The 22596-nt window shown below is 43.4% G+C and overlaps 1 protein-coding gene across 1 annotated transcript; it reads left to right on the top strand.

The window, feature by feature from the left end:
* Positions 1-3304: 3304 nt before the first annotated feature.
* Positions 3305-22377, top strand: LOC119535508. The gene is given in 6 exon segments (XM_037837823.1): positions 3305-3369; positions 3878-4030; positions 18529-18964; positions 19064-19175; positions 20223-20459; positions 20961-22377. Coding segments are annotated over 6 exon segments (1203 nt in total). The 3' UTR covers positions 21161-22377.
* The last annotated feature ends 219 nt before the right edge of the window (positions 22378-22596 follow it).

The following is a 22596-nucleotide window of genomic DNA, read 5'->3' as shown; positions in this document are numbered from 1 at the left end:
TATGTTACTTAACGTCAACACTGAGCCTCAGTTTTCTCAGTTGTGAAATGAGAATAGGACATACTTCACAGGATTGTGGTGAAGATTCATGAGGTCGTATGTGGGAAAAGCTTAACACAATGCTTAGTACAGAGGAGGGACTCAATAAATTATGTTTGTTATTGCCATCATACTGTAGAGTCACTGAATATCACCACTCAAGGGCTTGATAGAGGTTTCTGGCCCAGTTCCTTGGACTTTACAGCCTCCCTAACAGGTACCTTAATCAATTCTAGTGTCAGGGGTCTAATTACCAGAACCAGTTCCATTGTTGGGCAGCAATGTTGACTGAAAGTCACTCTTTACCAGGAGCCCAAAACTCCCTCTTAGGCCTTCTACCTGCGGGTCTCTATTCTTACCTGGAGTTCTAGAATAGTAAAAGGGACAGCAAACCATAGTCCACAGGCCAGATCCACAACCTGTTTTCTTAAATGGCTCACCAGCTAAAAATGGTTTTCACATTTTTCAGTGATTCAAAAAAATTGAGAGAAAAATATTTCAAGACAACTGAAAATTAAATTAAGTTCAAATGTCAGTGTCCATCAACAAAGTTGACTGGATCACAGCCAGGTTCATCCCTTTATGTATTGTCTATTGTTGCTCTTTCACTACAGTAGTAGAGTTGAGTAGTTGTAACAGGGACCACATGGTTCTCAAAGCCTAAACTATTAACTATCTGGCCCTTTCCAGAAAAAGTATACTAATCCTTGGTCTAATACTCTATCCCCACGGTGGTCCTTCAAGGGTCTTGGAAAGAAGGTCTCTGAGCACTGAGACATTGACTCTGCTCAGGGATTTGCTGGGAAGTGACACCCAGAACCCTGCCCCAATCTGCCTTACCAAGGGGATGTTTGGCCAGGGTGGGCACACTGGTGGTGGTGAGGGTCAACTCCTTCTCCTCGCTGCCTTCCACGGGACCCAGAAGGAAGCCAACACACTGTTCCGGAGCAGGAGGGTTCCCAGCGTTGAGACCTGAGCACACACAGGTAAAAAACATCTTGTCAATTCTGTCCGACGATCTGGGGGGTGGGGAGATGGGCAGGGAAGAAGAGTGATGTACAAGACACATAAGATGCCCACGGTGTAGAGAACAGAGTGACTTTAGTTAAGAGAGACAGACATGGGTTCAAATCCCGCTGCTATTTTTAACTCCGAGACAACGGTCAATACAGCCTTTCTCAGCCTCAGCTTCCCCAAATCGCGAAACGCGAGGGTAACAGAATGTACAGAACAGATGATTAAGAAGTTGCTCTGCCCAGCGAGCGGGTCGCATCACTTAGTTTTGGGGGATCAGAAGCAGAGGTGGAACCTGGGCAAACGGGAGCGGCATCTTGGGTCTGGTTCGAGTTACCCTTCAAAAGCTTCATCTCCACGGTGTTCCACAAGGTGCTTCCATTTTAGACCCGGGGGCTTGTGCACCGCGAAGAGTCCACGCAGGCGCACCAGTAATGCAGATCTCAGGCCTGCAGCCGGCAGCAACCAACATTGGACGGAAGTGCCGCACGGTCCCGCCCCCAGAAGTGGCTGTTAGAGGGCGTCGCCAAATTCCGCAACCGGAAGTGGTTCTTGTCTTTTTGTCCTCGGGGAAAACATGCTAGAGAGAAGCAAGTAGTGCCCGGCTACGAAACCCAAAGCTAGTGGAGTTTACCTGTTCCCGGGAAACCCTTTTTTGAGTGTGAGGCGAAATGGGAAGTCCTATATAGATGGAAGTAGGCGCCTTAGTACACAGGTCGCTTGGGTTTCCTTCTAATACATAGCGATAGGGCTCTTCCTTGTCTGTGACCCAATTTCCCCCTCTAAAAAGCCATAGACAGCACAGTCGGGATCGAGTCCTTTTGACTTCTCCATCTCTTGGTCGTCAGAGAAGTTCGGGGCGTCAGCCTTGCCCTCCCATTGCCGGTGGTGTCGGGACCGGCCCGCTGCCATGGCGACGCTGCCGTGCCGGGCCCTGCGCCCGCTCCCGCTGCTCCCCGGCCGCCCCGGGTCTGCTGCAGGCAAGTGGCGGCGGGTCCCAGATGGAGACGGGGAGGAGTCCTGGGGCGCCCTGCTCCTCTGACCTTGGCTTTTTTTTGTCCGGCAGCTATTTACCCCTTCGGGCTGCGAGCCACGGCGTCGGCCTGCTCTACCCCTACCATATCCCCACGTCCCCGCTGTAGAAGGTGCTGCTGGCTGCCGGCTCTGCGGGAAGGGCGCTCTACACCCGGTACCGCCAGGGTAAGGCTGCTTGTACCCCGCGCTTTTGCGGTGGAAGCCTGGGCGGGTCACGGCCTCTGTCAAAGCCTCGGTTTCCTACGACTAACTGCAGGATAGACTAGGCCCGGCTACCCAAACCTCGTTGCACCTTATAGTCACTCAGAACGTTGATTAAAATGCAGATGCTGGGTCCCACCCTAAATACTCTGAATACGAATCTGCCAAGTGGGGACGGGGTCTGAGGGAGGGGCGTGGAATCCCCTCTTTAAATTGTTTCTGGGGAGCTACATTGAGAATCTCTAGTCTAAGGAGATAATTTATAAATGCCTACCCGGTTATAACATCCCACTAGAAAGTAAGCATTGTGAGTTCAGGGATCATATCTGCCTTGTTCCACTGCATAGCAAACATTTTGGATAGTGCTCAATAAGTGTTAGCTGAATGAATGAATAAACATCCTAGGATTCTACAGTCTGCTTCTCATTTCTCCCAGAATTTTTAAGTATGGAAACAGCCATTATTCCTAGTAATAAAAACAATAATGATAATGGTTCAGCACTTGTTTTGGCTGCTCACTATACTAAGTGTTTTATATGTATGACTTTCTTGATTTCTCACATTATCTCTATAAGAATGGTGTTATCCACACTTCACAAATGAGGACACTGAGGCTTAGAAATGTGAAATGATTTGTACAAGGTCACCTAAATAGTGACAAAACCTGAGCTGAAACCCAGCACTTTTTGCCAAAGTTGTAACTACAATGGAGATAGTGACGTGACACTCTGTTGTGATAATGGATGTGAAAGTGATTTATAAACCCTAAAGTGCTGTGCTAAGGCAGTCCACCTCACCCCAGCTGATGAAAAACATTGATAATCTTGCTGTGTGCTGGGCAATTTGCTAAGGGTTTAACATGAATCCTCATAACAAAGAGGTATGTATTATCGCTATTTTACCATATAGGAAACTAAGACTCAGACTGGATGAGGTAACATCTAATATCACATTGTCCATTTGTGCCCATTTCTGTCCTTTCAGACATGGTCGCAGTTCTAGGGGAGACCACAGGATGCCAAGCCCTGAATATATCAGGGACCAGATGAAGATGGATCTAGAAGGTATGCAGGTCCTGCAGTAGGTCCCAGCTCTGCACCAGGGAATTGGAGCCATTCCTGGGGATCCTGATCTCTCTGGAGTCACATTGTATCAATCTCGTTCCTCTAAGGAGCTCTGCTTGATACCTTGGCCACAGATGGTTGCATAGACTAGACACTGTCCAAGTCCAGGGTCACCATTCACATATAAACTATGATGATCCCTGAGTTGTGCAGTGTGGTGGCCTTGGCTCAATATCTCTAAGTTCCCATAAAACATGCTAGCTGTAGCTTGCCCTTTGTGACTACCCTGATTGCATGTCAGGCCTGTCTCCCTCCTTAGCCTGTGCCCCTGCAGACAGGAACCATGCCCTTGGCTTATGTCATCCCATCACTATCCACCCCTGTCCTGTCTAGTAGTAGATACTCCATAAGGGCTTGTGGCCCTATTACTGCCCCTCACCCCTCACAACCTTGCTGTAGCTGAACCTTCCACCTGCCTTTGAGGATGCCTTCCCAATATATGGGTCCTGCCCTCTGCTTTGCAGGGAGCAGCACCAGGTCTCGCTGTCCACCCTCAACCTGGGCAAGCTCCAGAGCCAGCGTAAGGGTGTACTTGGTCATGAGTATCTTTGTTTCCTGGATGTGAATGTGAGCATCCAGCTTCTCTCCATCTGGCAGTCAAGAGGAAGTGCAGAGAAGTGGGACAGGAGGGACATCCTGAAGAAGGAGGAGCTCTGCCCACCATGGGCAGAAGTGCTTTACAGTATTTTATGGCAAGCCTGTTTCATTTCCATGGGTAAGGCAAATGGTTTGGCAACATCACTCCAGGGATAGAAAGATGTGTTAATAAGCATACAATATTTAAAGTCCATTCAATAAGGGAAAATAGTCTTTTCAACAAACGTTGCTGGGACAACTAGAAATCCACATGGAAAATAATGAGTGTGCCTCTCCATATGTACAAAAATATTTTAAAATGGACCAATGACCTAAATATAAAAGCTATTACTATATATACACACATATATATAGTGTAGGGGAGGGATTGAGATATATAGGAGTAGTGAGTTTGTATACTACTGAAACTAAGTTGGTATTAGTCAAACTAGGTTGTCATTAGTTTAAGATGTTTGTTGTAATTATCAAGATAATCCCTAAGAAAATAATTTTAAAATATAGAGAAACAAAGAAGGGGATCAAAATGATACACTTCAAAACAGCAACTAAATACAAGAAATGGCAGTAATGGGATAATTTAAGCATGGGAACTGCCATTATTCCTACTAATAAAAACAATAGTGATAATGGTTCAGCACTTGTTTTGGCTGCTCACTATGCTAAGTGTTTTATATGTATGACTTTCTTGATTTCTCACATTATCTCTATAAGAACGGTATTATCCACACTTCACAAATGAGGACACTGAGGCTTAGAAATGTGAAATGGTTTGTACAAAGTCACCATGTACAATGTGACAGTAATGGGATAATGGAGGGACAAAAAACAAAGAAGACATAGAGAAAAAAGTGGCTAAATGGCAGAAATAAATCTTTGTCAGTTATTACCTTAAGTGTCAGTGGATTAAACTCCTATTAAAAGGCTGAGGGTCCATCTATAAGAGACTCATACATGGTACAATGACATGAAGAGATTAAAAGTAAAAGGATGGAAAAAGATAAGTCCATGAAAACAGTAATCAAAAGAGGGCTGCAATGGCTATATTACTGTTAGACAAATTAGACTTTAAGTCAAAAAAGACTATAAGAAACAAGGATATTATATATTGATAAAACATTCAATGAAGAAGATAAAATGATTATGAAACTGTCACCTCACAACAGAGCCCCCAAATATATGAAGCAAAAATTGACAGAATTGAAGAAAAATATAGATGCTTCTACAATAGTTGGAGACTTGTATACACCACTTTCAATAATTGATAGAGGACTTGAACAGCATGATTTGCCAATTAGACTTAATAGACATATATGGAACACTCTACCCAAAGCAAGAAAATATTAATTTTTCTTGGTTACACATGGAACATTTTCCGGAATAGACCCCATGTTAGGTCACAACTCACATCTTAATAAATTCTACAATATCAGAGTCATACAAAGTATCTTCTCGGACTACAATGGGATAAAGTTAGAAATCAATAACAAATGTGGAAATTTGACAAATATGTGGGAATTAAACAATACGTTATTAAACAACCAATGTATAGAAGAAATCACAAGGGAAATTAGGAAATACATTGAGATGAACAAAAACGCAACATACCAATACTTATAGGATGCAGCAAAGGCAGTCCATAGAAGGAAATTTATAGCTCTAAATACCTACATTTAAAAAGAAGAAAGAACACAAGTCAATAACTTAACTTTACACCTAAAGAAACTAGAACAACTTGAAGAGACTAAACCAAAGTGAATAGAAGGAATAGTAAAGGTTAGGGAAGAGATAAATGAAATAGAGAATTAAGAAAATGGGATCAACAAAAACCAATTTTTTTTAAAGATAAAAATGCTCAGAAAGCTAGGGATATAAGGGAACTTTCTCAACATGATAAAGGGCATTTATGAAAAAATAACACAGCAAGTATCATATTCAGTGGTGAAAGATCAAAAAGCTTTCCCCCTAAGATCAGGAACAAGACAAGGATACCCATTGTCACCAAGGTTACTCAATGTTATACTGGAAATTCTAGCCAGAGCAGTCAGGGAAGAAAAAGAAATAAAAGGCATCCAAACTGGGTAAGAAAATGCCAAATTATCCCGATTTGTAAATCACATGACCCCTACTAATAAATGAATTCAATAAAGTTGCAAAATACAAGGTATGCATGCAAAAGTCAGTTGGGTTTTAAACACTTGTAATAAACAACCTGAAAAAGAAATCAAGAAAACTGTTTCATTTACAATAGCATCTAAATGAATAAAATACATAGGAATAAATTTAACAAGGAGGTGAAGTAATAGTACACCAAAAACTATAAAACATTGCTGAAAGACATTTAAGAAGACCTAAATAAAAGGAAAGCCATCTCACAATCATGAAATGGAAGACAATATTAAGATGTCAATATTGCCTAAAGCTATCTATAAAGTCAATGCAATCCCTATCAAAGTTCCAGTAACTTTTTTGGACGTGGAAATGGAAAAGCTGATCCTTAGATGGATTTGCAGGGGGCCCCAAATAGCCCAAATAATCTTGCAAAAGAAAAACTTGGAGGACTCATTCTTCTGGATTTTAAATTTACTGCAAAGCTACAGTAACCAAAACGCTTATTTTGACCTAAGGACAGACATATAGACCAATAGGATAGAATTGAGAGTCCATACATAAATCTACACTTCTATGGCCAGTTAATTTTTGACAAGGGTGCCAAGTCCATCCAATAGGGGAAAAATATTCTCTTAAACAGTGCTGGGACAAGTAGAAATCCACATGCAAAAGAATGAATGTGGCTCTCCCCATATGCAAAAAATTCTTCAAAATGGACCAATGACCTAAATATAAGAGCTAATACTATAAAACCCTTACAAGAAAACTTAGGGAAATATCTTCATGACCCTATAGTAGGAAATGGATTTTCTTCAGAAAGTTAAGTATGGAATTAACACATGACTGCAATTCCAATCCTAGCTATATACCTAAAATAATTGAAAGGAGGGACTCAGCGCTTTATGTACTGATGTTCATTGCAGCATTATACATTATACAATAACATAGAAGCAAGTCACGTGTCCATCATTTGAATGGAGAGACATAATGTAGTATGTGGACATTCTTTTAATGTCCATTGATGGACATTTGGGCTGCTTCCATCTCTTGCAATCATGAATAATGTTGCAATAAACATCAGTTTATAAATGTCCATTTATGTCTTAACTTTCAGTTCCTTTGAGTATATACCTAGCAATAGAATATCTGGGTCATATGGCAGATCTATACTTAGCTTCCTGAGGAACCTCCACACTGTCTTCCAGAGTGGTTGCACCATTCTACATTCCCACCAGCAATGAATAAGTATGCCTCTTTCTCCACATCCTCTCCAGCACTTGTAATTTTCTGTTTTTGGATAATGGCCATTCTGGTAGGTGTGAGTTGATATCTCATTGTGGTTTTGATTTGCATTTCCCTAATAGCCAGTGAAGTTGAGCATTTTTTCATATGTATTTGAGCCATTTGTATTTCCTCTTCAGAAAAGTGTCTGTCCATGTCTTTTGCCCATTTTTTAATTGGGTCATTTGTCTTTCTGTTGAGTTGTAGGATCGTTTTATATATTCTGGATATAAACCCTTATCTGATATGTGGTTTCCAAATATTGTCTCCCATTGTGTACAACTGACCATACACTCTGAATGATTGTATATTATGTGAATATATCTCTATAAAATTGTAGGAAGATATATAAATAGGGATAAAATTGCTTGAGAAAACATGGAGAGAGGGATGTACCTATTTATGTTGATGAGGGGGCACAATGGTCTAGCCTTTGTGGAGGTCACTGTGGTGGTTCCACAAGAAGCTAAGTATGTGGGAGCCATAAGGTCCTGCAAACTCATTATGGGGTATGTACTTGGAAGATCTGAGAGCAGAGACATGAATGGACATTTGAACATTGGTGTTTATGGAGGCAGTATTCATGATTTGCACTGGGTGGAGGTGGCCTAAGGGTACACTGACTGAGGAACAGAATGGTGAACTGTGGTGTATGCATACAATGGAATACTGAGCAATTACGAGAAGGAGTGAAGTTGTGAGACACACAAGGAGGTGAATGGATCCTGTAGACAGCATTTTGAGTGAAGTATGCCAGAAACAAAGGTAAATACTATAATGCCTCACCGATATGGACTAACTACAATGTGTGAACTCAGAACTGAATCTTAGAGTGCAGCCTAACAGGGAAATGATTATTGTAATGGTCCCTAGATTGTAAGCTCTTACAGCAGCCAAATCTATTCCTGAACTGTAATGGCTATCTCCAAACCCTAAGTTGTTGATCCCTTTGTGTATAAGCTGATTGGTCTCTGGAATATTGGGTATCTGTGAAACTCAAAGCTAGAGCTCCACAGATATGAATGTTAGTATTAATGCATACAGCAACTGTTTAAAAAAAAAAAAAAAAGCTGAAGAAGAGCGTAGACTTCAATTGGAAATATGAATGAAGCAGATCTGGTTAAGACTAGGGCAAATCGGGCCAAACGGTAAAAGTTGAAACTGACAGTGTGTTAAAACTTCAACTTCCATGTGAGACCAAGGGAAGAGATGTTTATTTGGTGTAGGATCTATGTTTTCTAAATGATGTAACTTCTACAGTTTGTCCAAATACCACAATTACATGGACCCTTGAATAGGAAGTGAGATACTATCGGTTTGTATAGGTTAGAGTGAAATAGCAACACATCCCAAAGTAATTTGGGTAGAGAATAAGAATATATATTCGGACCCCCCTGAGGAGCTGGAGGTGTTGGACTTCCTCACCTGGATTGTTGCTGATGTTCTCACAAACATTGGGGACTGATGGCTTGATATGCTGAGCCCTCTGTCTTGGGGCTTGAACCTATGAAGCTTCTTACTGCAAAGGAGAGGCTAATCCTGCTTATAATTGTGCTTAAGAGTGCCCTCCTGGGTGCCTCTTTGTTGCTCAGATGTGGCCCTGTCTCTCTAACTAAGCCACCTTGGCAAGAGATCTCACTTCCCTACCCCCTGCATGGGACCTGACTCCCAGGGCTGTAAATCTCCCTGGCAATGCAGGATATGACTCCCAGAGACGAATCTGGACCCAGCATCATGGGATTGAGAACATCTTGACCAAAAGGGGTATGCAAAATGAAATGAAATAAAGCTTCCGTGGCTGAGAGATTCCAAATAGAGTCGAGAGATTACTATGGTGGACATTCTTGTGCAATATATAGATAGCACTTTTTAGGTTTCAATGTATTGGAGTAGATAAAAGTAAATACCTGAGACTACCAAAATCCAACCCAGTAGCATTGACTCTTGAAGACGATTGTATAACAATGTAGATTACAAGGGGTAACAGTATGATTGTGAAAACCTTCTGGATCACACTCCCTTTATCTAGTTTATGGATGGATGAGTAGAAAAATGGGGACAAAAACTAAATGAAAAATAGTGTGGGAGTGTGGAATGGGGGGACGATTTGGGTGTTCTTTTTTACTTTTATTTTTTATTCTTATTTGGATTCTTTCTGGTGTAAGAAAAATGTTCAGAAATGGATTGGGGTGATGAATGCACAACTATATGATGCTGCAGTGAACAGTTGATTGTACACCATGGATGACTCTATGGTATGTGAATATATCTCAATAAAACTGAATAAAAAGAAATACTGGAAAACTGAACCCAACAGTGTATAAAAGAATTATGCAACATGACTGAGTGGAATTTATTCCAGGAGTGCAACAGTGGTTAAACATTTTCCTCCTGATTTAAACAATGTAATAACTCATCCTAATGTATAAAAATTTGTATAAACATTTTTAATCTTGCAAACAGGTTCACATGATTCCCTCTCCCCAATGAACTTACTGAAACCCTTTTTGCAACAAGGTAGGCTATAAACAAAGATATTGAGTAAATGATATGTAACAAACAATTTGAACCATAGAAATGTTTGCCAACTGTATTAATTAGGGTTCTTTATGGAAACAGAATCAACAAGAGATATTTATAAATATAAGATTTATAACTGTCTCACGCAACTGTGGGTATGTGCAAGTCCAAATTCCGTAGGGCAGGCAGCAGACTGGCAACTCCAATGAAGATGTTCTATGAACTCCTCAGGCAATGAACTGGCAATTTTGATGATCTCCTCAGGAAATGCTTCACTGGTCAGCTGAAGAAGTGAAGGTCCTTTATCTGCCTCACTTAAAAGTCTTCAACTGATTGGATTAAATCCAGCTGCTGGCATTATCTCATTGTGGAAGACATGCCCTTTGTTGACATAATCAGTCACAGCCACAGCCAATTGACTGATCATTTAATAAACCAGTCTTCTGGTTTATTAACCAGCCACAAATGTCCTTGCAGTAATGGTTAAGCCAGTGCTTGCTTTACCAGACACATGGGTACCATTACCTGGCCAAGTTGACACATGAACTTAACCATCACAATCCACCCCTTGTCAACCTGGAAGTTATACACATCACCTTAAACCACACTTTATCTCTAAGTAGGGAAAAATAACAGCCATATATTTCACCTAACAAGATTCTGCTGTTGTGCATACAACCAGAAACACTGAATCTCTCCAGAAAAGGGTGCAAGTCCTTGGGTGACATTAAATCTTAAAATTGATTTCCTTTAACTTACATACTGCAAAATGAACAATACAGCTTATGTCATATGAAAAGGGAATAAGACAGAAGAAAGCAAAGATATTTGTTTTACAGACAAATGCAAACATACTCAAAACAAGGAAGAAATCTTCATGCCATCATAGTCCTCATTTCTGTAACTGGTCACATGGCTGTATTTATCACTACCTTCTTCCACTACCCATTCCATGTTCCCTTTACTCTCAGCAAGCACTTCAGTTGGCCATGGTTCTTTGCCTTGTGCGGTGACCCAAATCTTCATTCCTGAAGTTTCTTGGCCATTGGTAGTCTTGCCTAGATTGGGTTGTTGCAGTTTTCCATTGATTTTAATCACAGGGCATGGTAGTACTGAGATACACCCTAGGAGATTGACTGTATTCCAGGAGAAGTCTTTACCTCCATTGTGTAGTTGCAGTGCTATTTCACCATGATAGGATCAATCATCCCAGCCAGTACAGTAATCCCCTTTCTTGCCTGTTGATTCAGAGGTATGAGAAGCCCAAAGTGGCCAGGTGACAGTCTTAACTTCCAGTTCAATGGAATTATTGTTGTGTTTCCTGGTGAAAGCACTCCTGCTTTTGGAACAAAAACTTATAGACCAGCAGAGCTTAAGCTTGCAGGGACATGAAGCAAAAATTTTCCTAGTGGATCACTAGGCGTGATAGTGAGTGGTGCCACTCCTGATTCTACTCCTTGATTCCTGGACCCATGAAACCTGCCTATGGGAGAAATAGCATCAGAGGGTTGACTGTGTATGCTGATTCAGAGCATACACAGCCTCATGGAGAACACTGCCCCAGCCCTGCAAGGTATTGCCACCCAGTGGGCACCATAGTTGAGTCTTCAGCAGGCCATTCCACTGTTCTATCAACCCAGCTGCCTCTGGATGATGGGGAAAATGGTAAGACCAGAGAATTCCATGAGCATGTGCCCATTCCCCCACATCATTTGCTGTGAAATGGGTTCCTTGATCAGAAGCAATGCTGTATGTAATACCGTGATGGTGGATAAGACATTCTATAAGTCCACGGTTGGTAGTTTTGGCAGAAGCATTTCATGCAGGGAAGGCAAACCCATATCTGGAGTATGTGTCTATTCCAGTAAGAAAGAATCGCTGCCCTTTCCAGGATAGAAGTGGTCCAATGTAATCAACCTGTCACCAGGTAGCAGGCTGATCACCTTGGGGGATTGTGCCATATCCAGGACTAAGTGTGGGTCTCTGCTGCTGGCAGATTTGTCAATCAGCAGTGGCTGTGGCCAGGTCATCCATGATTAGTGGAAGTCTATGTTGCTGAGTCCATGCATAACCTCTATCCCTACCACCATGACCACTTTGTTCATGAGCCCATTGGGCAATTATAGGAGTGGCTGGGGAAAGAGGCTGTTTTGTATACACCAAAAGGATCATTTTACCCACTTGGTTATTAAAATCTTCTGTTGAAGTCACCCTGGGGTGAGCATTCATATGGGACACAAATATCTTCATGTTTTTTGCCCACTCGGAAAGATCTATGCACATAGCTCTTCCCCAGACTTCTTCACCACCAGTCTTCCAATCATGTGCCTTCCAAGTCCCTGACCATCCAGCCAAACCATTAGCAAGAGCCCATGAATCAGTATACAAACGCACCTCTGGCCAGTTTTCCTTCCAAGCAAAGTGAACAACCAGATGCACTGCTTGAAGTTCTGCCCACTGGGAGGATTTCCTCTCACCACTGTCCTTCAGGGACATCCCAGAAAGGAGCTTCAGTGCTGCCACTGCCCACTTTTGGGTGGTCCCTGCATATCGTGCAGAACCATCTATAAACCAGGCCCAAGTTTTCTCCTCAGTCAACTGATTGTAAGGAATCCCCAAGATGCTATAGCTGTGAGCTGGGAAAGAGATGAGGTGGCAGGAGTGGGGGACATGGACATTTGGGCTACTTCCTCATGTAACTTGCTTGTGTCTTCAGGACCCACTCGAGCTCTGCCTCATATATATGATTTCCATTTTATGATGGAGTGCTGCTGTGCACATCCAACTTTATGGTTCAGTGGGTCGGACAACACCCAGCTCATGACAGGTAACTCAGGTCTAATAGTAACTTGGTAGTCAATGGTTAAGCATTCTGCCTCTACTAAGGCCCAGTAGCAGGCCAACAGCTGTTTCTCAAATGGAGAGTAGTTATCTGCAGAGGATGGTAAACCTTTACTCCAAAATCCTAAGGGCCTGCATTGTGATTATCCTATAGGAGCCTGCCAAAGGCTGCAAACAGAATCTCTATTTGCCACTAACACTTCCAGCACCATTGAATCAGCTAGATCATATGGTCCAAGTGGCAGAGCAGCTTGCACGGCAGCCTGGACCTGTTACAGAGCCTCATCTTGTTCTGGTCCCCACTCAGAACTAGAAGCTTTTCTGGTCACTCAGTAAATGGGCTGGAGTAGCACACCCAAATGAGGAATATGTTGTCTCCAAAATGCAAAGAGGCCAACTAAGCATGGTGTCTCTTTTTTGGTCATAGGAAGGGCCAGATGCAGCATCTTATCCTTCACCTTTGAACAGATATCCTGATATGCGCCACACCACTGGATGCCTAGAAATTTTACTGAGGTGGAAGTCCCCTGTATTTTTGTTGAATTCATCTCCCATCCTCTGCCATGCAAGTACCTTACCAACAAATCTAGAGTAGTTGCTACTTCTTGCTCACTAGGTCCAATCAACGTGATATCATCAATAAAATGGACCAGTGTGATGTCTTGTGGGAGGGAGAAACGATCAAGATCCCTGCGGACTTTGGAGAGTTGATACACCCCTGAGGTAGCACAGTGAATGTAAACTGCTGGCCTTGCCAGCTGAATGCAAACTGTTTCTGGTGATCCTTACTAACAGCTATTGAGAAAAAAGCATTTGCCAGCTCAATAGCTGCATACCAGCTACCAGGGGATGTGTTTACTTGCTCAAGCAATGATTCCACATCTGGAACAGCAGCTGCAATTGGAGTCACTACTTGGTTAAGCTTACAATAATCCACTGTTATCCTCCATACCCATCTGTTTTCTGCACAGGTCAAATAGGAAAGTTGAAAGGGGATGTGGTGGGCATCACCACCCTTGCACCCTTTAAGTCCTTAAGAGTGGCCTTAATCTCTGCAATCCCTCCAGGAATCTGATATTGCTTCTGGTTTAATGATTTTTCTCAGCAGCAGCAGTTCTAATGGCTTCCAGGCCTGTCCCACCATAATAGCCCTCACTCCATGAGTCAGGGAACCAATGTGAGGATTCTGCAAGTTGCTGAGTATGTCTATTCCAATTATGAATTCCAGAATGGGGAACTGACCACAGAATGTATCTGGGGACCCACTGGACCCACTCTGAGATGGACCTGAGCTAAAACTCCATCAGTCACCTGACCCCTAGAAGCCCCAACTCTGACTCGTGGACCAGAGTGACATTTTGGGTCTCCTTGAATTAATGTCAATTCTGAACCAGTGCCTAGTAATCTGTGAAATTTCTGATCATTTCCTTTTCCCCAATTCATGGTTACCCTGGTAAAAGGCCACAGGTCCCCCTCGGGAAGGCTGGGACAAAGAGTAACAGTATAAATTTTTGGCAGTGTAACAGGGTCCTTCCCCAAGGGTACCCAGCCTTTCCCTCATTCAAGGGGCTCTGGATCCATAAATTGTCTCAAGTCTGGGACTTGATTAAGGGCCATGACTCGGATTTTGTAATTCAAGGTAGACTTTTGTTCACTTGACCTAGAATTCTTCTGCTTATACAGCTCAAAAAAGAATTTAGTACACTGCTCATCAATTTTACTGCTAGGAACTGCATGATATACTAACCAATGCCATAAGACTCTGCGAGTCAGATTATTTTGATTGCTGCCTTGATCCTGTTTTCCATTCTGGTAGCCACGCCCACCTTGTCTTTGATGATTAACTGCTGCCATGTGGCTTCTGCCAACTTGAGTTCTGATTATCCCCATTGTGTTTAAGGATTCCAGCTCAGTGACAGTAGTTCCCACAGTAATATCTGACCTACTGAGAAGGGCGACTACAGAGCTTTGCAGGGATGACGGAGCTAGTCTCACAAATTTATTCCTCACAGTCCTGGAAAAAGGGTGTCCTCTGGACATTCCAGGGGTGTGTAAGCACGTGTTCCATGATAACTCCACTCTAACATTCCAATCTCTCTAAGCCTTTGAATCCCCTCCTCTACATTATACCAGGGCAATTCTGGCATTTCAACCTCAGGTAATGCCAGCCACTGTTTGATCCATATTTTAGCTAACCACCAAAACAAACAGTTAATGCCCTTTCTGACTCCTTGAGCTACAACATTGAATGTAGAATCTCTGCTTAGTGGGCCCATATCAGTAAATTCAGCCTGATCCGACTTTATATTCTTTCCACAATTATCCCACACCCTTAATATCCATTCCCACACATAGTCCCCTGATTTCTATCTGTATAAGTTGGAAAACTCATACAGTTCTTTTGGAGAATAGCATACATCCTCATGGGTCACACTTTGTACCTCACCCTTCAGGGCCTGTTGGGATGTTAGTCTAGTTATAGGTGTTGTAGAGAAGACTGGTGGTGGGGGTGGGTCATGAAAAGAATTAGAAGCATTCTTCAAACCATTTACTTCAGGGCATTCTCTTGCAGTTTCATCTCATGAAACAGGATTAATCTCTCCAGACAGAGGAGTGAGGGCTGCTTCCTCAGGGTAGCTGATTACAGGATTAGCAGGCACTGAAGGGCTAACCTCTTTAGGTAGAGGTTGGATGGCAGGCTCCTTAGGGCAAACCGGAAGTGGGGAAGCTGTTTCCTCAGGGCAGAACTGCAGGTGGGGTCTGTTTCCTCAGGACAGACCACTGCAGGTATATCTAGCAAAGACTCAGCAGAATCCAGGGTTCCAATGTCCTCACTGCCATTATTATCAATCCATATGTCCCATCCCAAGTTTCAGGATCCCATTCTTTTCCAATCAATGCCTTTACTTTTAAAAGCAGACACCCTGCAATGTTGAGATTTTAGTTTACCTTGTAAATCTGCTACTTGCACAATGGGACTGTGCATCTGGTTTTCAGAAATCTCAAGTCTGCAGCCAAAGGAAATAAGATTTTCTTTCAAGGCACACATGGAAACCTTTACATCTGTCATATGGTGCTCAAGTTTTAAATTTGAAGCCTTTAGCTCATCCCTTTGTCTTATAACTTTACCCAGCGTATCTAAGAGCAACCAGCCAATATCATTATACTTCTAGACTCTGCAAAACTCTGTTAAGGTGTCAAAAACACCGTCATCTAAAGCCTTGCTTTGTACAAGAGTATTATTAGAAGAATCAAATGTCGCTATTTTGTGTATCTCCATTGCCAACTCATGCCATGGACTGTGAGTGCCATCTTGATTATTGGAAATGGAATCAACAGTGCCCTTGAATCTAATCAGAGTAGAAAACCAATTGGAAAAGCCCCGTTTTAAGATTCTGGTTCTCACGAACCACTCCCAGCACCAAATTGTATTAGTTAGTTAGGTTTCTCTATGGAAACAGAATCAACAAGATATATCTATAAATAAAAGATTTATAGAACTGTCTCACACAACTGTGGGTATGCATGAGTCCAAAATTCATAGGGCAGGCAGCAGACTTGCAACTCAAGACTCAGCCCAAATATCTGTTCTTTTGTTTTGATTGTTTTGTTTTCTTGTTTTTTGTTTTTTCTGTTTTTTTTTATTGTTTTGGGGGCATGTAACATTTTTTAACATTATTTATCAAAAAGTTTTTTAAAAACATTTGAAACAAAACAAAGGAATATTCTGTAGTCCTTCAGCATCAAATACCTGCTCTCTACCCTCTTTCTAACTCCTAATAGCCTGTGTTATCAGCTTTTAACTCTCAAAGTTTGCTCACTAATGTTAGTGACTCCCAGGGGTATAATCTCCCTGGCAACGCAGGATATGAGTCCCAGGGATGAATCTGGACCTGGCATTATGGGATTGAGAACATCTTTTTGACCAAAAAGGGGATGCAAAATGCAACAAAATAAAGCTTCAGTGGCTGAGAGATTCCAAATGGAATCAAGAGGTTACTCTGGTGGACATTCTTATGCACTATATAGATAATACTTTGTAGGTTTTAATGTATTGGAATAGCTAGAAGTAAATTCCTGAAAGTATAAAACTCCAACCCAGTAGCCTTGACTCTTGAAGATGATTGTATAACAATGTAGATTACAAGGGGTGACAATGTGATTGTGAAAACCTTGTGGATCGTGCTCCCGTTATCCGGTGTATGGATGGATGGGTAGATAAATGGGGACAAAAACTAAATGAAAAAGAGGGTGATGTGGCGGGGAATGATTTGTTATGGGTTGTTAAATTTCTTGGGGTATGGTGGGAACATGTAGGAAGCGATGTAGTTATTTCAGGTTATTAGTTTTTCTTATTCCTTTGCTTTGTTTCAAATGCTTTTTTAAAAAATTTTTTTATAAAGTTAAAAAAAGTTACATGCCACAAAAACAGTAAAAAAAAAAAAAACAGGATAAAAAGAAATAAAAACAATCAAATAAGAGAACAGATACTTGGGCTGAGTCTTGAAACAGATGTGAGTCAGATAAAGGACAAGACGGAGACTGGGTTTCTAGCAAAGGTGACAAAGGCATATTGGGAGCCCACAGCCCTGCAGTGGGAGATGCTACAGGCCAGCTGAGCAGAGGAACAGGCTAGCTGAGCAGAGGCTGCATCACCAATGCTGTGCTCGGGACTTCAGATTTTTTCCTCGAGGCATAATCAAATTTGTTTTCTCTACTGTTCCTTAGGCCTGAGGTGTCTCCTAGGAATTCCAAACTGACCTGGATCTTTCCAAGAGTGATAACGACCATGTCAGTTGGCAAACATTTCCATGGTCCAAATTCTTTGTTACCTACTCTTTACTCACTGTTTTTGTTTATACCCTACCTTGTTTCGAAAACAGTTTCAGTTAGTTCATCAGGGAGAGGGAATCATGTGAGGTTTTTGCATGATTAAACATGTTTATACAAATTTTTGTACTTTAGGATGAGCTGTTACATTGTTTAAATCTGGAGGAGAATGTTTAACCACTCTTGCACTCCTGGAATAAATTCCACTGGGTCATGATGCATAATCCTGTTACACACTTGGATTCAGTTTACCAGTATTTTTTAAAGTAGTTTTGCATTTGTATTCAACAGGGATATTGGTCTATAATTTGCTTTTCTTGTGGCGTCTTTATCATTCTTTGATATAATGGTTATGCTGGCCTCACAGAATGAATTAGTGTTTCCTCTTGAATTTGTTGGAAGGGTTTGAGGATTGTGGTCTTAATTTTTCTTTAATTGTTCGCTAGAATTCACCAATGAATCCATCTGGTCCTGAATTTTTTCCTTCATTGGGAGATTATTTTAAATTACTGATTCAATCTCTTTAGTTGTTACTGGTCTGCTGAGATTTTCTTTTTCAATCTCTTTACTTGTTGAGGTAAATTTCTATTTCTTCTTGATCAATGTAGGAAATTCGTTTCACCTATTTTGTGTCTTTTTAATTAAGCAGCCCAGGTTTATCTCCTTATCTCTCATTAGGTGCGGGGCTCAGCAGCCTCATTTCTAGCACCTGGAAAAAAAGCACCCTTCTTCTCCGAGCCGGGAGCCCCACAAGCTGAGCGGGCGCAAGGGACTCCCAGGCAGACACGCTACGTTTTCCATTAATCCTTCTCCCGCCTCAGTACGGTGCGAGATTTTTCGGGGGTGAAACTCATTTCTTGCATCATCAAATATTCGGATCTGAAACCCGAAGAGAGCTGTAGGGATGAGCCTTTACCAGGATTGCGGGAAAACGCAGAAATATCCAGGTGCTCAGATCTCAGAACCACCCGGACCCGGCCCAACCCCGGAACGGCCGAGGGACCGCCTCTCCTCCGGGAGCTCCAGCGCCAACAAGCCATCCTCCCCCGCCAAGTTGGCACCAGATTTCTTCGCTTCCGCGTGGTCCCTTCACAACCGCTTCCTCCTCGCCCCGCCCCCGGCCAAGTGGCCCCGCCTTTCCGGCGCGCCCCGACCCAGCAGCTCCGCTCCTTCCGGCCCAAGTGGCCCCGCCTCCGCCGCCCTTTGCCCTCGGCTCGAGTGCTGGCGCGCGTGTGCGGCTGGGGGTCGGGCGGCGGTTGCGTGGGAGGCCCGGGTTTCCGCCTCACGCTCCCCCATCCGCACAGGCCCTGGCCGGGAGCCGAGAGCTGCTGTGCGCCTGGCGCGCCCTGCACGTCTCCGCGGCCCGCGCCAAGGGGAGGGAGGGGAGGCGGGGGCAGGAGCCCTTGGCGGGCAGGGCGGGGAGAGGTGGGGGCGCGGGGAGCGCTCGGGGTCACGGCCCTTTCTGCTCGCAGAACCGCGCTGCCCGGGTCCGCGTGGGCAAGGGGGACAAGCCGGTGACCCACGAGGAGGCCCACGCGCCGCACTACATCGCCCACCGTAAGGGCTGGCTGTCGCTGCACACAGGTGAGGCCACAGCGACGTGCCAGAGACAGCAGCACGCCCACCTCAGGGGCACAGGAAGAGGAGCCCTCGCTTTTGTTCAGAATGTTCAAGGACGGTTAAAAACAAAAACACCCACGAATGTCAAGCAAATAGAAAATGAACATGTGCCCAAGATTTTTGTTTAACACAGTAATTAATGGCGGAATGAGATATCTAATAAAACGGTTCAAAGGAGAAAACGCCCAGACATATATATCAGGGATTTTGAAATGAATTTGGAAATAGATGCAAAACTGGCTCCAAAGAACAGAAATTATTAGCATGTCTGTAGACAAGAATTATTTTGCATTGTTATCAGTTATTTTCAAATTACTGAGATGTAAGATAACTCAGGCAATGACAGGTCTAAAGGCCCCTTTAGAATCACATAACAGATGAGTGTGCTCTAAGTAATGCCATTTTCCATTTAAGCACAACTGTTGGTCTACAAGTACATATCTGTTTGGCTCCTGCCTGTGGGGAGGGGTTCTTAGTTTGGATGTCTGAGATGAACTGGGAAACTTATTTACAGTATAGATTCCTGTCCCCCAACTCCTCGGGTCTGGTTCTGAGGTCTGTGCGTGAGGTATGCAGAATCTTTTAACAGGTTTCTTAAGTGTTGCAGGGGGCTCCAGGGACCACACTGTGCAACTCTGCTGGAGGCCCTCTCAGGAGAGAGCTTGTGTCCCTAAACTTAGAAGTAGCTGGTGGCCTCTAAAGGATGGCCTGTGCTTCTATAAGCCAAGACAGAGTGGGAAAGGGGCCAGATCATCTTTTTGTGCTGTGGCTTCAGGCCTCAGTCTCCACTTTTGTAAAACAAGTATAATGATATCATCAACATTGCAGGATTGGTTTGAGAATTCATGAAATAAAGGGCTTTGTTGTTATCCCACTGGTAGAGGAAAACAGAAGAGGCGGTGGGATGGGGCATGGGGGTGAGTGCCCACAGCTTGTGGGTGTCACCTGTGGAGTCTGGCAGGTCCCTGAGGCAGCTGGGCTGACTCTTCTGTGATGTCCTTCTCTCCTCAGACAACCTGGACGGGGAGGACCATGCTGCGGATTGAACAGTGGAGGATGTCTTCCTGCACAAGTTCCTGTTGGGTACCATCCCAGGCTGCCTGCCTGACCAGGTGGAGATCTGTGCCCTGATGCTCAGGCAACTGCCTGCCCACAAGTACTGCTTCCTCATCGGCTACAGTGAAACTCTGCCGTCCCCCTTCTACAACTGCTCTGTGTGTCTGCATCTCCAGGCTGTGCCATCAAAAGGTTGTGTATTAAGTACCTGTAGGACAATAGCTCCCCCTTATTTTTTTGCATCAAAGGATAGAAATGTGTGGGAAAGGAGTGAAGTAGAACTTGGGGAAACGCATCCCCTCCATGTACTGAGGCCTTATTTTTAAAGCTGCTGTTGAATAGACCCTCTCTGCTGTTCTGCCTGCAGTGTGTCTCTACTGTTTAGGTGTGTGAATGAGAGCAGGGTTTCCCCAGGAGGCTCCCTGATTCCTGGGAAGGTCTCCGGTTAGCAGAGTTTCAGCTCTAGCTCTACTTCATTGAGTACCTTGTACCAATCACGGTGTGGGCACTTTACCCAAAGTTTTTTTATTCTTTCTAAGTGGAAAGATCCATTTTTGCTGATACTAAAGGAATCAATGTCAGTTTTTAAAAAATCAAAACAATATGAACATATATAAAGAAAACCAAGAAGCTTTCTTACAATTCTACCCCAGAAAGAACTACTATTGACAATTTGTTTGGTTTTATTTCCAGATGTGCCCTTTTACAGAAATACTCTAGAGCATACTCATCTGTTCATTCATTCTACAAACGTTTACCTTCCCTGTGGCAGGCTCTCTTCTAAGTGCCTGGGATTAATTAATGGGCAAAACATTCCAAGATCCTTGTTTCATGGCACTGATAATCTAGTGGAGGGGACATGGTTAGGCCACTTAGAGACACCAAGGAGGTGAAGGAGGTAGACATGCAGATAAATGAGCAACAGAGCAGTTCAGAAAGTTGCCTGCCACTGAAAGCCAGTGTGGTGCTGCAAGAGGGAGAGGGCAGGGGGAAGCAGGGATCCCTGACTTTCCACCTCACACTGACCCGCACCCACCCCCTCACCCTGACCCTGACTGGACCTTCACGCTGATCCTGAACTTGACAGTGACCCTGGCTCACTAATCCTGATGGTGGTGTTGGCCTTTACCCTGATCCTTACCTTGACTCATCCTGACTATGATTCTCACTCTGACACTGAACCCAAAACTCAGCCTCACTCTGACTCTAGCATTAGTCCTCTCCCTGACCCTGTCCCACAACCCGGCCTTCACCCTCAACCTCAGTGTAGCTCTGACCATCACCCTCACTCTCAGACTTTCCCTGATAATGTCTCTGACACTTATCCTGACTGCAACCCACGCTTGACCCTGAATCTGACCTTACCCTGTCTGACCCTCAGCCTGACTCTTGACTTTCTCCATCACATTTACCCTCACCCTCCCCTGCCTCCTGACCCTCCCTTGTCCCTCTCCTGGACACTGGACTTCACTCTGAACCTGACACCAACTCTGATCCTGACTTTGATCCTGAATCTGAACTTTGCCGTGACCAAGACCCTGACTCTGAACTTCATCCTAACATCTCCCTGAGCTTTACCTAGATACTGGCCTGGAACCTTAACCTGACTCTGACCTCATCGTATCTAACGCTGATGCTCACCTTGATTTTGAACAGGACACCTCACCCAGACCCCTAACATGACCATCCTGAACCTGAGAGTCATGTAATTCTGACCCTGACTCTTCAATCAGACTTTCACCTAGACTCTGATCCTGACCTTGACACTGAGGCTCAACCCTCATGTATACCGTGTCCTTGATCTTCTCCCTGACACCCTCAGCCAGGCCCTGTCCCTCACACTGATCCAACCCTGGTCTTGACCATGAACCTGACCTTTACCCTGACCCTGATTTGGACAATTCTGACAATGCTTCTGACTTCAATCTGAATTTTTCACTTACCTTGTTTCTGATTCTCACCTAATACCAACCTGAACATGTTCTCACCCTTGCCTTCACCTTGACCTTGACCTTGACCTCACTCTGACATTAATGCTGAACCTCAGCCTGAACTTGATCCCTTACATTGGTCCTTTATTGTCACCTTGATTTCGAGCCACAAGTGACCCTCAGGCTTTTTTTTTTTTCTTTTTCTTTTTCTTTTTAAAGTTCATTTTTATTGAGATATATTCCCATACCATGTGGTCATACAAAGCATACATTCAGTTGTTCACAATACCATTATATAATTGTGCACTAATCACCCAAATTAATTTTCAAACATTTTCATTACCACACACACAAACATAATAAGAATAAAAATTAAAGTGCAAAAGAACAATTACAGT

This window comes from Choloepus didactylus, chromosome 5 (genome assembly GCF_015220235.1).
Source record: "Choloepus didactylus isolate mChoDid1 chromosome 5, mChoDid1.pri, whole genome shotgun sequence".
Classification (NCBI taxonomy): domain Eukaryota; kingdom Metazoa; phylum Chordata; class Mammalia; order Pilosa; family Megalonychidae; genus Choloepus; species Choloepus didactylus.
Note: the sequence above shows the minus strand (reverse complement) of the source record. Positions and strands in the feature narration are given on the sequence as shown.